Raw genomic sequence first — 13,314 nt, forward strand, 5'->3', positions numbered from 1 at the left:
AATAATATTAAATAAAATATTTATGAAATATAACCAATTTAAAAAAAAATAAAATTTTGCTAAATACTTTTATTTTCACTTAAATTATATATAAGAAAAATGTGTTATTAAATAAAATTTGATTATTACAAATCACACAAAAAGATAAACTCACTTTATTAATATATATATATATATATATATATATATATATATATATAAATAGAAAAATATATTTCAAAATAACATATAGTTATAATTAATATTATGAAATTATGATTATAATATAGTTGCCAAAATATTTTATTCAATGTATGAAGTACAATATAAGTTACACAATATAAACTTATATAAATTAAAAATAATATATATTTTTAATTAATATTATGAAATCACGATTACTCATTGTTAGTTATACATATTTAATAAAATATTTGTATTTAATTTATCAAGTACAATATAAGTTACACAATGTAAACTTATATAAATTAAAAATAATATATATTTTTGTAATAAATATTATGAAATCATGATTACTCATATTGTTAGTTATACATATTTAATAAAATATTTCTATTTAATTTATCAAGTACAATATAAGTTACACAATTTAAACTTATATAAATTTAAATAATATAATTTAATTTAATTTTATGCAATTTGTTTTTGTAAGTTACATAGATTTAATAAAACAATTTATCAACTAATAAAAACATTTAAAACAATTTGAACTTTGGCTTTCTTTCCCCCACATCGATAACACATAAATTTTTTAAATTGGTCCACTTGGACAAAAAATAAATTTTTTAAATTTGAATAAAGACCAGTATGTATTTATTTATTTGGTTCTAGTCTATGTATTAATCTCAATATATCTTTCTTTATTAAAATACTCGTAATTTAAAAAATTTATATCAATATTTATTAATTTTTGTCTTTAGTTTGTTAACTTGTTTCTTAGACACATTTTAATTATTATGTTTTCTAATAATTATTTAATATTTATCTAATTGTTATTTGATAATTTATTATTATTATTATTATTAAATATTTGATAATATCATTTTGTTTTCTATCATCTCCTATGTCCAAAGTTCTACTTATTTAAACTCGAACCTATCCTTCCCTCATCATCTATGAGCCCACTCTTGAACTTTCCTAAGGATCTTGCCATGCCAACTTCACTCTTCTCAAACATGCAAAGACTAATGACTTTTGTTTTGATTCTTGGTTTTGTTTCACCATGTTTGTGTGTGAGGTCGAGACTTAGTACCGAAACAAATACTTACAATGTGATAGACTATGGTGCTCATGGTGATGGCAAATCTGATGATTCTGGGGTACTTTCTATCTCCAAATTTAGTTTAGTGTATAGTTAATTAGTGAGTAATGCCACTTTAATTTAAGGAAAATACACATTTGATATTTGACAACATTGATATGATTTTTTTATTTGAATTTATATGTAGGCTTTTCTAAGTGCGTGGAAAGACACATGTGGAGCACAACAAACACCAACCCTAGTTATACCACCAAAAGGAGAATTCTTGCTAAATTACATAACCCTCAATGGTCCTTGCAATGCCCCAAGTGTTAATATTCAGGTAAACCTGCGCAGCAATTAAGGTTAAAGAAAATTATTATTTTTAATGATAGATTACATGCAAAGTTATATAATGTAAATGAAATGAAAGAAGAAAAAAATAAAAATATGTGACGACCTTAGCAATATACGTTAAACAAATCAAACAAAGTGAATTTTCAGTATAAGGTTTTTAACATTCTAAATTATTTTTAATAAATATGGGTATGATTTCTAGCAAAAGGTTTATCCATAAAACTAAAGTTAGTTGTTTCTATAAATGTGATGAAAGTTTTAAATTTCATTTTTTATGGAATGAGTAGGTTTCATGCATCAAATCCATTTTCATCTCAAATTCCATGACACACAATATTAAAGTTCTCTATAACCCAAACCAATACAAATGACAAATGCAAATATATATATATTCAAACCAATAACTTAATTTCATACCAATAACTTATTATTATGAATGCAAAACAAACATTTTATATAAAATATTTTTGACTTTTTATATCATATTATAATACAACGTATATGAGTGATCATAAGAATAAAAAAATTATTGACATATATTTATAGATAAAATCTACTACGGATACTAAATAAATATTTTAATGGATAGTCACAGATAATGAATATGGCTATTTAATTGGTAATGAAGCAAATATGAGTATCATGGCATCCAATATGAAAATATCTGTTACTTATTCATAATTACCTTTTTATTTCTTGCTTAATAATTATTAGTAAGTTTTATTTTAATATTTTTTGAAAAAATAAGTGATTAAAATAAAATTATTAGTGAAAGAAATATTATTTAATTAATAATTATTTAAAATATGACTTCATATACTTCAATTTAGGTTTGTAACATTAAAGTTATTTATAAAAAAAATAAATTAATATTTTTTTCTCAAATATCTCATAAGTAACATGAGGAGTAATAAGATAATATTTTAGATAAAAACAGGTATCCGATTTGATCCTTGTGGTTACAAAAATATTATTTCGTATTATTTTATGTCAAATGCCTTTCAGACAGACACATTAGATTAGTAACGTAACGTCTCTTTCTTTCACCTGTGCAAATAAAAAGCTTAACAATTATAAAAATATTGGTATCATTGCAAATAAAAAGCACCCTTAGACAGATTAAACTTCACTAAAAACAATTACTTGCATAGTTTTATTCTCAAATCTTCTACTTATCTTCCAAATGATTAGAAAAAAAAACAAAGTGAAAGCAGACAAAACTTTATCTTTGAACTTTTTGCTTCTTCAATGCACCAAATATGCTTATGCATATGAAACACATATATTCAAATTTATGTAACTAGAATTCATGTTCTTGCAGCTTCAAGGGAAAATAGTTGCAGCTGGGAAGAATGAGTGGATTAAAGTGTCAGAAATCAAAAACCCTAAAACAAAAGGTCTCACAAATGAAACGTCCAATTTGATTGTAATATCAAACGTAACTAATCTCTCAATTGATGGAAGTGGAGGTTCAATCGATGGCTACGGTTCTACTTGGTGGAATTGCCATGCTTGCGAACGACCAACGGTTTGACCATTCTATCTAAACTTTGTTCTCTCCTATATATTAAACCCTAGGGCAAATTATTATATTGTTTTTCTTTTTCTGTTTAAAGCAACGATACTGTGACATACTTTTACATTTATTTGACATACAGTACAATGATAAAATAGTCATAGAAGTGTAAAATTTTGAAAGTGTGAAATGAATTTAAGTAAGAAAATGTGAAATGAATGTAAAAAATTTAAGTAAGAATAGTTTTTCTTCTGTTTAACCTTCAAAATAGACTTATGAACAAGTGATTGTGATGTGTCGACCAATTTGAACTTTGTTGAGTTTTTCATCCTTCTAGTGAACATTCAAAATATACTGATGGATCCTGATTTTAAGTTATTCTGTATATATATGTTGAAAGTAGATTTTTCTTGTGGACGATGCAGATTCTGAGATTCAAATTTTGTAATGATCTTACTGTTAGCAATCTGACCATCACTAACAGCCCAAAAGCTCACATAAGAATAAATAGTTGTGAGAATGCCACATTCTCTGATATCAGCATTCGTGCTCCTGGTGACAGTCCCAACACTGATGGATTCGACATTTACACTTCCAAAAACATTTTGATTCAAAATTCCACTATACAATGTGGTAAACCATGTTTACATTTTATGTACTTGAATCATATTTCGATGTTCCATGGTTTTAAAATAATTGCTATCTGTTCAATTGTCAAGGTGATGATTGCATAGCCATCAGTGGTGGCTCTTCCAACATCAGTGCTACTGGAATTTCTTGTGGACCAGGCCATGGAATAAGGTTTATTTTTACAAATGTTTAATGAAATTATCATACACATTACATCAATCTGTAAAATGTTTCCTGTGATTGATTAATATCTTGTTGAGATCCAAATTCAACAAACCCTAATCCATTAATTAACATGAACAAATTAATAGCATTGGCAGCCTGGGGAGAAACAAAGCGTATGATACAGTGGAAGAAGTTCATGTAAAAAATTGCACTTTCACAAACACTGAAAATGGAGCAAGAATTAAGACAGTCCCGGTAAGTAATTTAAGGGTATAAAGTGTGAAAACTTTCATATACAGTAAAAATGAAAAAAATTTAGTATAATTTTTTGCAGGGTGGATCAGGTTATGCAAGAAAGATCACTTTTGAGAACATCACATTAATAGATTCTGACAACCCAATAATTATAGATCAGTACTATGGAAGTTATGGAAAAGCAGAGGTATTCAATTAACTATATGTGTGATTTCAACTTGTTTTTCCCTCAGTTTATGAAAGCTTATTAAGGTTGCATTTCATATTTGGTGTACTTAGAGTGGAGCATTGAATGTGAGCGATGTGATATTCCGTGGATTTAGTGGCACATCTGCAAAGGAGAAAGCTATCACGCTGAATTGCTCTCCATCAGGTTGTTTCGACATTGTATTGGATCATGTTGACATTGTCTCTTCTAAACCTGGAAAACCAGCTTCTTGTTCTTGCAATAATGCTCATGGGAAAGCTACAAACACTGTTCCAGAATGTTCTTTATCGTCATAAGTTGTGTTACCTTCATACATGCTTAAGCCAGAATATATATCTTTATTTTTTGCGAAAACTACTACAATATGTACGAGCTTCTTTTTATAAATGCCATTAGGAACACCAAATTTTGAGTTATTTGCTTTATTTTATTTTGTTATTTAGTTTGTTTTATGTTATGTCATTCCTCATTTTAAGATATTGGTCAATTCCTACTGACCATAGTGAAGTAAGGAAGTAAGGAGTTTTTATATGTGGACAATTTTTATAGGTTAAGAATTAGTGTTATGGTTCGATCTTTAAATGAAATAGAATGATTATTGTTTCATTGTTATTATTATTTTGATCGTCTTAGCTAGATGATTATTAGACCTTTAACAGCATTTTTATTGGAGTTCTTACGCGTATATAATGCAAAAAATTATGAGCATATACAGAAACACATATTAGAAATAAATTGAAATTAGGGTTAATCGGAATTTGAAACTTCAAAAGAAAAACAAATTTAAAAATGACTTGGGAGAAACTTAACGTACAAATAGAAGTTTAAGTATCATGTAATATAAAAAGCAAATATGTCATAACATACTTTTTATGTTATATAGAAGCTTTTTCCACAGAGTAATTCACCATAACCTAGTTGATGAGAAGTTATATATAGATCATGTTTTTTTTTTTTTTAATTTTAAGTGAGATGTCAAGAATAAAGAATATTAAATTTCAAAGTTAGTTGAAATTTAAGTAAGTTAGAAATTTAAATATATTTCATTACTCGTTTTGTAAAATCATAATTTACATAGAATTCTTTTCTTCAAATTATATTTACTTTCCCTTTAACTTTATGTGAATCTTACGCCTCGTTGGATAGAAAGTAGTCAAGAGAAGAAAAATACTGTCATTATAATGGTAAATCTTGGTGTTTAGTTGTTATAGAAATTGAGTAATTGGATCTAATAGAATTGAGACAAAGTTTTTTCTTTATTTTAGTTTAATTGGAAATCATATTATATACACTATTCAAAGTTTAGGTTATTTTTTAAGTTTATTTGTTCATGTTAGATTATATTTTTTATATTGAGGGAAAATAGTTTTTGTCTTACAATAGAGAACTTGAATGTGTAGTTAAAATATGTATTCTGTCATGTGAAATTTTCTGATGCATGCGAAAACTAATTTCAAAAAAGAAAACAAAAAAAAAACAAATTACATTAGGGTAAGCATTACTGACAAAATTTAACGTTAGAATTTACCTCGTCAACATTGACATCAAACATTTAAGAGACGTCAAAGACAAAAACAATAATAGATTGTAAAAAAAAATTGTGATAGATAAGTTGATGTTATAACTTTGTTTATTTTTAATATTTATTTTATTTAATACAAATATTTATTTTAAAAAATTAAAAATTGTGTTTTCTAAACTTTTTTGGTTTTAAGAAAATTTGTATTGACTAAGTTAATAGTTAATACTAATATGACCATAATATAAATATTTATTTATTAAAAAAGTTAAAATAATTTTATTCACTTTTATTTTTTTAAATAATTATTTGCATTGTATTAAAGTTGACTAAGTAATGTCTCTATTTGATCAAGATTAATATTTAGAAGCTAAATTAACTCGTTCTGTAGTCACATTATTAAATTATATTCAGCAAATATTTCAGAATATCAAAATAAATGTACAAAAATGTTTGGAATCTCATATAATATTAAAATTAAAAGAAATAATTTTTATTTAGATATTGATTTATACGTATGCAGATAACAATATTGATGATAAAATTGATAATTTAATTATCTGGCATATGGCATATAAAAGAATAAGAAAGAACTCATGGCAATAAGCAAGGACAATTTGGAACAGAAGATGTGGCTGTTCCGTGGGCATTTTTGCAAGAACAGGAAGCTGGTTTTCCTTGTTGAGAAGAGGCAATGTTAATTTGATCCAATGTAATGTTGAAACAACCTTGTGGACCACAATTTAAGGTAATAGCTTCACCAGTCATACTTGTTCCATGAAATCCACGAAATGTTATTCCTCTCACTTCAACTCCTCCATTCTAATTATGCCAAAAATCCAACTTTAATAACTAATAAATAAATTAACAATGTAATGAACTTAAGTGAATACCTTTAAAGATACGCCATTGTTAGTGTAGAATTGGTTTATGATTATTGGGTTTCGAGTTTGTATCAATGTAATTTCCTCAAATGTGATTCCTCTTGCATAACCTGATCCATCCTGAAAAAAGAAATGGATAACCAAAAAATATTTATTTTTTCCTTTTTTTTCTTTCCTACATAATTTTAATGTTTCATGGAAATTAATTGTCACTTTTCTCCATCACACCTCTTATACTTTGTGATATAGTAAAATGAACTTCATGATTATGTTATAACAATTAGCAAGAGAACTTCGTGTATTTTTGTTGAATCTTTATGTAAAAACTCTAAAAGACACATAAAAAGGGAGAAAATAAATCTTACCGCATATGTCTTAATTCTTGCTCCATTTTGTGTATTGGTGAAGTTACAATTTCGTACATGAACTTGTTCCACTGTGTTACTATTGCCATTTCCCAGGCTCCCAACACTGCTTCACAATAGTTAAACTTAAAACCATATAACAAAATATATTATCATTTAATCTATCTAAGTGTTTGATACCACATATGTCTTTCGAAAATAGATTTGACTAAAATGAAATATATGAATTAAATTCATCTAAAAATTTGATACAATTTTTAATTTAAAACTTTACATTTTAAATAGATCTCGCTTGATAATCTGACTGTAATACCATATTAAGAAGTGAACATTAAATCTAATTTAACTCTATAAAATTGGATTATAAGATGAGGTTTGCATTCCACTTATATATTATAATTTAGTTTTATCTCTAGTCGATATGAACTTTCAACAAAAAAAAATAACATATTTATAAATATTTTTATATGTTATTTAACAACTTTATATTTACTCAACATGCTAATGCTTGAATTTTCAACAATTTATATGTCAAGCAAAGCAGAGTTTATATATAAAAACCTTATTCCATGGCCTGGTCCACAAGCACTCCCAGTAACATTGACATAAGAGGAGCCACCACTGATAGCAATGCAATCATCACCTATTTAGAAAGACAAATTAAGTTAAAACTGCACATCTATTAATTATTTAAAAACACTATACTGAAACTTATATATATATATATATATATATATATATATATATATATATATATATATATATATATATATGCAAGTGATGAAGATTGATTTACCACATGCTATAGTAGAATCTTTGATCCAGATATTTTTTGAAGCATAAACATCAATTCCATCAGTGTTGTGAGTGTCACCGGGAGACTGAATACTGATAGCAGAGAATGTGGCTCCCACACAATTGTTTATGTTTATGTGAGCTTTTGGACTGTTAATGATGTTCAAGGAGCTAACACTAAGACCATTGCATGAATTGAAACTAATGACCTTCATCACATCACCCACATGAATCAGAATCTTAAACTTAATTAAAACTTAGTGAAAACTTTTAATATCAGAAAGAATATTCTCTCACCGACGGACGTGGACAGTTTCTGCATGACCACCATGAAGAACCGAAGCCATCCAGCGATCCTCCACTTCCATCCACTGTCAGACCATTTACATTTGAGATCAAAATCCAAGTATACTTATATGATGCCCATGCATTCTTCTCAGCTGCAATTACTTTCCCCCGGATCTGCAACAACATTCATCACACTCATAATTAGTGTAGTGGGTTCACCTAGACCAACTCGACTCAATTAATTACGGATTAGTCATTTAGTAAACCTATCCAATATGACTCATTTATTAATGAGTCGAAAAAATTCGAATCGAGTCGAACTCACAACAAATGAATACGTTAAACGGTTGACTCATTTACTTATTTAATGACAAGTTTTTTTTTCCTTCCAAAAAAAATAACAATTGTTTTCTAATTCAAATTTAAATAAATTTCAATTCAAAATGATATTAGATTCCAAAAACAATTCAAAATAAAAAAAAATATAATACAATTCAAAATCATCTTAAACTCCAAACATAATCCAAAAATAAGCTAAAAACAGAAAATTAAGTGGATTGACGAGTCAACCTGACTCATCACAGGTTCAACCTCAATGAATCGAATTCTTACTAGGTTAGACTCAAAATTAATCCGTACCAAAATTTCAATTTTTTTTCAAGCTAACCCCGTCTGAATCCGTAGTAACTTAGGTTGATTCATGAGTTTTAATCCATTTTGACATTAGTAATATTTTGTAAAGTGCTGTAATAACAATTTGTAATTGTTAATAAGGTGCAGTAAGGATACATTTGTAACTGTGTGCTTACATTTATAATTCAAATTGCAATTAAACTTTAATGTATATATATAATATTAAATAACATAGAAAATACGTTTTATTTTCTGATATTAATTGCGTTTACTTTTTTATTTTTATGGAAGAATAATTAGAAGAAAATTTGTTTTAAAATGAAATTTAAAAGTACCAAGAATTTAATAAAAGAAACCAACAGTTGAATAATGAATGAGGGTTACATTAGAAATACCTGAATTTGAATATTTGAGGCATGGCAAGGACCCTTTAGCATTAAGGGTGACAGAAGGAATCGATAGTTTGCAGGTATGACTAGAGTTGCCATACCTTGTGCTCCACAACTGCTTTGCCAAGCTTTCAAAAATGCCTGCCACCAATTCAGAACAAATATCCAATAAAAAAACTAAAAATTGTTGTCATCATGAAAATATTACTGTTTTATAAATTAAATACTTTATTAATAAATATCGATAAAGTATTATTGAGTGATCCAAATTGAAATATGGGTTATCATAATTTACAATAAGAAAGAATTGACAAATGAATTCCACAATAACAATTTTTTTTAAATAAAAATTTATTCATTTTATATATTGAAACCTCTTTTAAAAGTGTATTCCAATATTTTTATTGTTTAGTTTTGATCAATTTATTAACTTGGGCACTCAATGGAAATATTGACCTGATAAATTAGTATCAGAACATTGAAAACCTGACATTAGTTAACATATTGGTTAAATGTTGGATCTCAAGTCAAAGTATAAATATTACACAATATTGAGATTGTAAAAATTGAATTAACATATAGTAACATTAATAATTACAATTAAGCCTTAAAATTGTAAATAACAAAAACAAAAAGATACATACTTGTGCATCATCCGATATCCCATCTCCCTTAGCACCATAATTTATTACATTATAAAGGCCAGTTTTGGTGTCATTATAACATAGGCATGGGGAGATAAAAGCAAGAACCAAAACAAAAGAGATTAAGCTTTGCATGTTTTGGCAATTTTTTCTTATTTGGTTGAATTTTATCTGGTAGACTGCTGGAGAATTCAATACAGGTTCAGTATGTATTTATATATGTGTGTGTGCCATTTTCACTTATGAAAACGCACTCAATTTGTATGGTTTGACATGATTTATATATAAAAGGAATTTATATTTAATAAAGCTTTTGGGACAAAAACAATCACAATTTTATTATTAACCTTTTAATTCGTAGGTTGGGAAAAGCGTTGGCAGGAAAAATAATTAAGTAACGGTTTTCATGGTCTTTTCGTTTTCGTAAACTATAAGAAAACATTGAATTAATTTTGAAATGTTAATGTTGACTAAATTGTGACATTATTATTAGTTTTGAAATAATAATGTTGACTAAATTACGGTATTATTAGAGTGAGGTTGACTACATATAACTGTTATTGCATAATGTTATCTAATACAGTTTAAATGTTGGATAATTTATTATTTAAGTTTTGTTATAAGTGTTTTTTACTATGAGATTTCAAAACAAACTGATTTATTATGTGAAAAACACCTTGAACAAATTTAAAAAAAAAAAATCATCTAAATATATCAAATGATGTCGGATTAACATATAATTTGAGGTCCAAATATAATATGACATCGGATTAATAGCACAAAATCCAACGCATATACCGATTTAGAAAAGAAATCCATATCCATTAACTTTTTTTACTGGTTTCTATAGTACCTTCAAGCTTTACAAAAACATTTTATATTGACGTTGAATTAAAGGCAAAGAAATGTCTTGCTTTTATGAACTTGAAGGAGTTTATAGAAACTCAAAAACAAAAAGTTATCAAAATGAATTTGATTAAGAAAACCATGTAGGGAAGCAAAAGTTTGGTGAATGGAGGTGTAGGATTTTCAAAGGATCCGAAACTCTATTCGATGAGACGTCATTTGGTTTTAGACATCATATGGATGCTCTAAACGATATTGAACACGTGAATTTATTAACAACAATGTCACCGATCATTTTTAAAGTTGGTTGTTTTGTGATAGGATGTTGAACGCGTGATGTTATAGATTGTTTTTGTACTAGTAAAAAATGTTAATTTAAAAATATATAGTTAAAAGGTAGAAAAAAATTTAAATGATATAGTTAGTAAGTAGTTTCTATCTAATGTTAAACATCACTAAAGTGTGTGTAGATATTCTAAAGAATTATTTGTTACAAAGAATTTGGAAAGAAATTTTTAGAGACAGTATTATAAATAATATTAGTTACATTCTTCAGTCAAATTTGGAGTTTCATGTTAATTTTATGTGAACATTTAATACAAACTTTTAATAACGTAAATTAGAGAAGTGACACTTTAATTCTAATTTAAATTTGGTCCAAAAATAACTGATCCCTCAAAAGAGGTTTGTTTTGGTCAAAGGGGAAATAAAAAAATTAAGAGGTATAGGTGGAGAGTTAAATGACTTGTTAATATGAACATTTGAAAATGTAAAAAAATCATTTAAAATCATAAATAAGTTATCTAAAAATATATATTTTCAAATAACCTACCTTTTTTTTACCTATATTATGAATAATGAGGGAAAAAATATCCACAGTCATCTTTAAGAGAAATACAAATGAAAAATTAATTTGCTTCTGAATATATGGCAACAAAAAATTGACGCACTTATATTTTCTTTATGAATACCAGATAAAAATAAGAGAGCGTATTATAATATTAGAGTCAAAAATATAATTTCCTCTACGCTAACACTTAATCAAAATATACTTTTTTTAGAGCAAAACATTATCTCTTGAACTCTCCTGATTTTATTTTTAAATTGATAATATTAAGATATTGTTGTTTTTTACGTTAGTTATAGTTCTTAACTAATATATTTAATATTAATTTTACGGTGGTAATTATTTTTAATATTATAATGATTAATATGTAACGAATTCTTTTAAATATTATGTTTAAAAGTTTTAATCTTTTGACTTATAGAAAAAGAAAATATAAATTAAGAATAATTAAAGAAAAATAAATAAAAGGAGAGTGAATTTTTCTCTTAAAAAACATCATAATGTTTTCTATCTCTAGTATAGCATAAAAAGGCACAACATTAGTCGATCGAAGGATTAATGATAAACAAAATACAAATTACCAAAAAAACACGAAAATGATGCAATGTGCCCTAACCTCGGTTCTTCTTAACCTAATCTATATTAGCCTCTTGGTACATCCAAAAAGCAAAATTAATCACGAATTGAATACAAAGTTTAAACTGCCATTTTTGTTGGCTAAAAAGAGGACACTGCTAACAAAATATTAAGAAAATTGAAAAAATAAAATAAGGCAGCCAGAAGAATCCAAACAACAACATATCATGGACAGGTTTATTCTTTCTTTTCTTTGTTGGAAATGTTTGTCCCAATGAGCTGTTTAAGATCCCTAAGTATGGTAGGTCTTGATTGAACATCTTCATGATTTGTCATAGTTATCACAGTTTCTTTTGCCACAAAACACATTTCCTCTCTATATAACTTCTCTTGAACAAAGGAGGAAACAACTAGTGAGTGCAGCATTCCAGAAGGAGTTTCTGCGTTATCTTCCTGCCAAAACTAGCAAAATATTAGTTAAAATCACAGAAAATAAAGATAAAAATTCAAAGTATGTACTGATTTGATCATTTTTACATTAAAAATGTTTCTTTGACACACTTAAATTTTTTACATCCATTTGACACTATTCTTGCTTACTTTTCTTCTCTTCTTTTTTGAAAAAATATAAAACTTTACACTTTTATAACCATTTTATCCTTATATCTTGTGTTAGATGAATGTAAAAGTGTATCATAGTATATTTTTTTTCACATACATGTTTTGAAAATCATGAAATGAGTCTTTTTTTTTCTTTTTTAATTCATGGAGAAGTTGGGACCAGTTATTGTGAATGGCTTCTAAATTTATTTATCTATTTATTTTTACATTTATTCCATTCATTATTTTCATTTTTTCATTTTTCTACCATTTCAGTGCTTAGTTTTGTGCAGCTTATTACTTATGAGTTAGACACTTTTGTTTTTAAACAGAAAATTGGTCGTTGCATAATCAAAATTTGGGAAGAAATTCTTTTAAAAAATTATTGACTACCGTCATTCAAATTTACGTAGTATTTTTATTTTAATTACTTTACATATTCTTTTATTTCAAATTACTTTAAATTTTCTTCTAGTTTAAATTAACTATACTTCTATGAATTTCTTAATTTACCTACCATATAGAAGGACCATGTAGTTTACAAACTAATTAGGTAA

The 13,314-nt window shown here is 26.4% G+C and overlaps 2 protein-coding genes across 3 annotated transcripts; one reads left to right on the plus strand and one right to left on the minus strand.

Annotated features, from left to right (window-relative positions):
* The first annotated feature begins 1,175 nt into the window (after positions 1–1,175).
* Positions 1,176–4,667, plus strand: LOC124847967 (putative polygalacturonase At3g15720). 2 transcript variants are annotated; one of them, XM_047325561.2, is made up of 8 exons: positions 1,176–1,319; positions 1,449–1,583; positions 2,919–3,125; positions 3,539–3,746; positions 3,833–3,914; positions 4,055–4,163; positions 4,243–4,350; positions 4,443–4,667. In XM_047325561.2, exons 1-8 carry the CDS (start codon positions 1,176–1,178, stop codon positions 4,665–4,667), a joined length of 1,218 nt encoding a protein of 405 aa, XP_047181517.2. The 2 variants fall into 2 exon arrangements, with proteins under 2 accessions (XP_047181517.2, XP_087950803.1); XM_088094677.1 differs by having other exon boundaries at positions 4,243–4,344.
* Positions 4,668–6,458: 1,791 nt separating this feature from the next.
* On the minus strand, positions 6,459–10,113 carry LOC148195607 (putative polygalacturonase At3g15720). Its single transcript, XM_088094507.1, has 8 exons — positions 9,889–10,113; positions 9,251–9,385; positions 8,232–8,396; positions 7,936–8,143; positions 7,701–7,782; positions 7,140–7,245; positions 6,784–6,894; positions 6,459–6,712 (listed from the first exon to the last, which is right to left on the minus strand). Exons 1-8 carry the CDS (start codon positions 10,021–10,023, stop codon positions 6,485–6,487), a joined length of 1,170 nt encoding a protein of 389 aa, XP_087950633.1. The 5' UTR covers positions 10,024–10,113; the 3' UTR covers positions 6,459–6,484.
* Between the last annotated feature and the right edge of the window lie 3,201 nt (positions 10,114–13,314).

This window comes from Vigna umbellata, chromosome 7 (assembly GCF_029865625.1).
Source record: "Vigna umbellata cultivar VRB3 chromosome 7, Vumbellata_1.0, whole genome shotgun sequence".
Lineage (NCBI taxonomy): Eukaryota > Viridiplantae > Streptophyta > Magnoliopsida > Fabales > Fabaceae > Vigna > Vigna umbellata.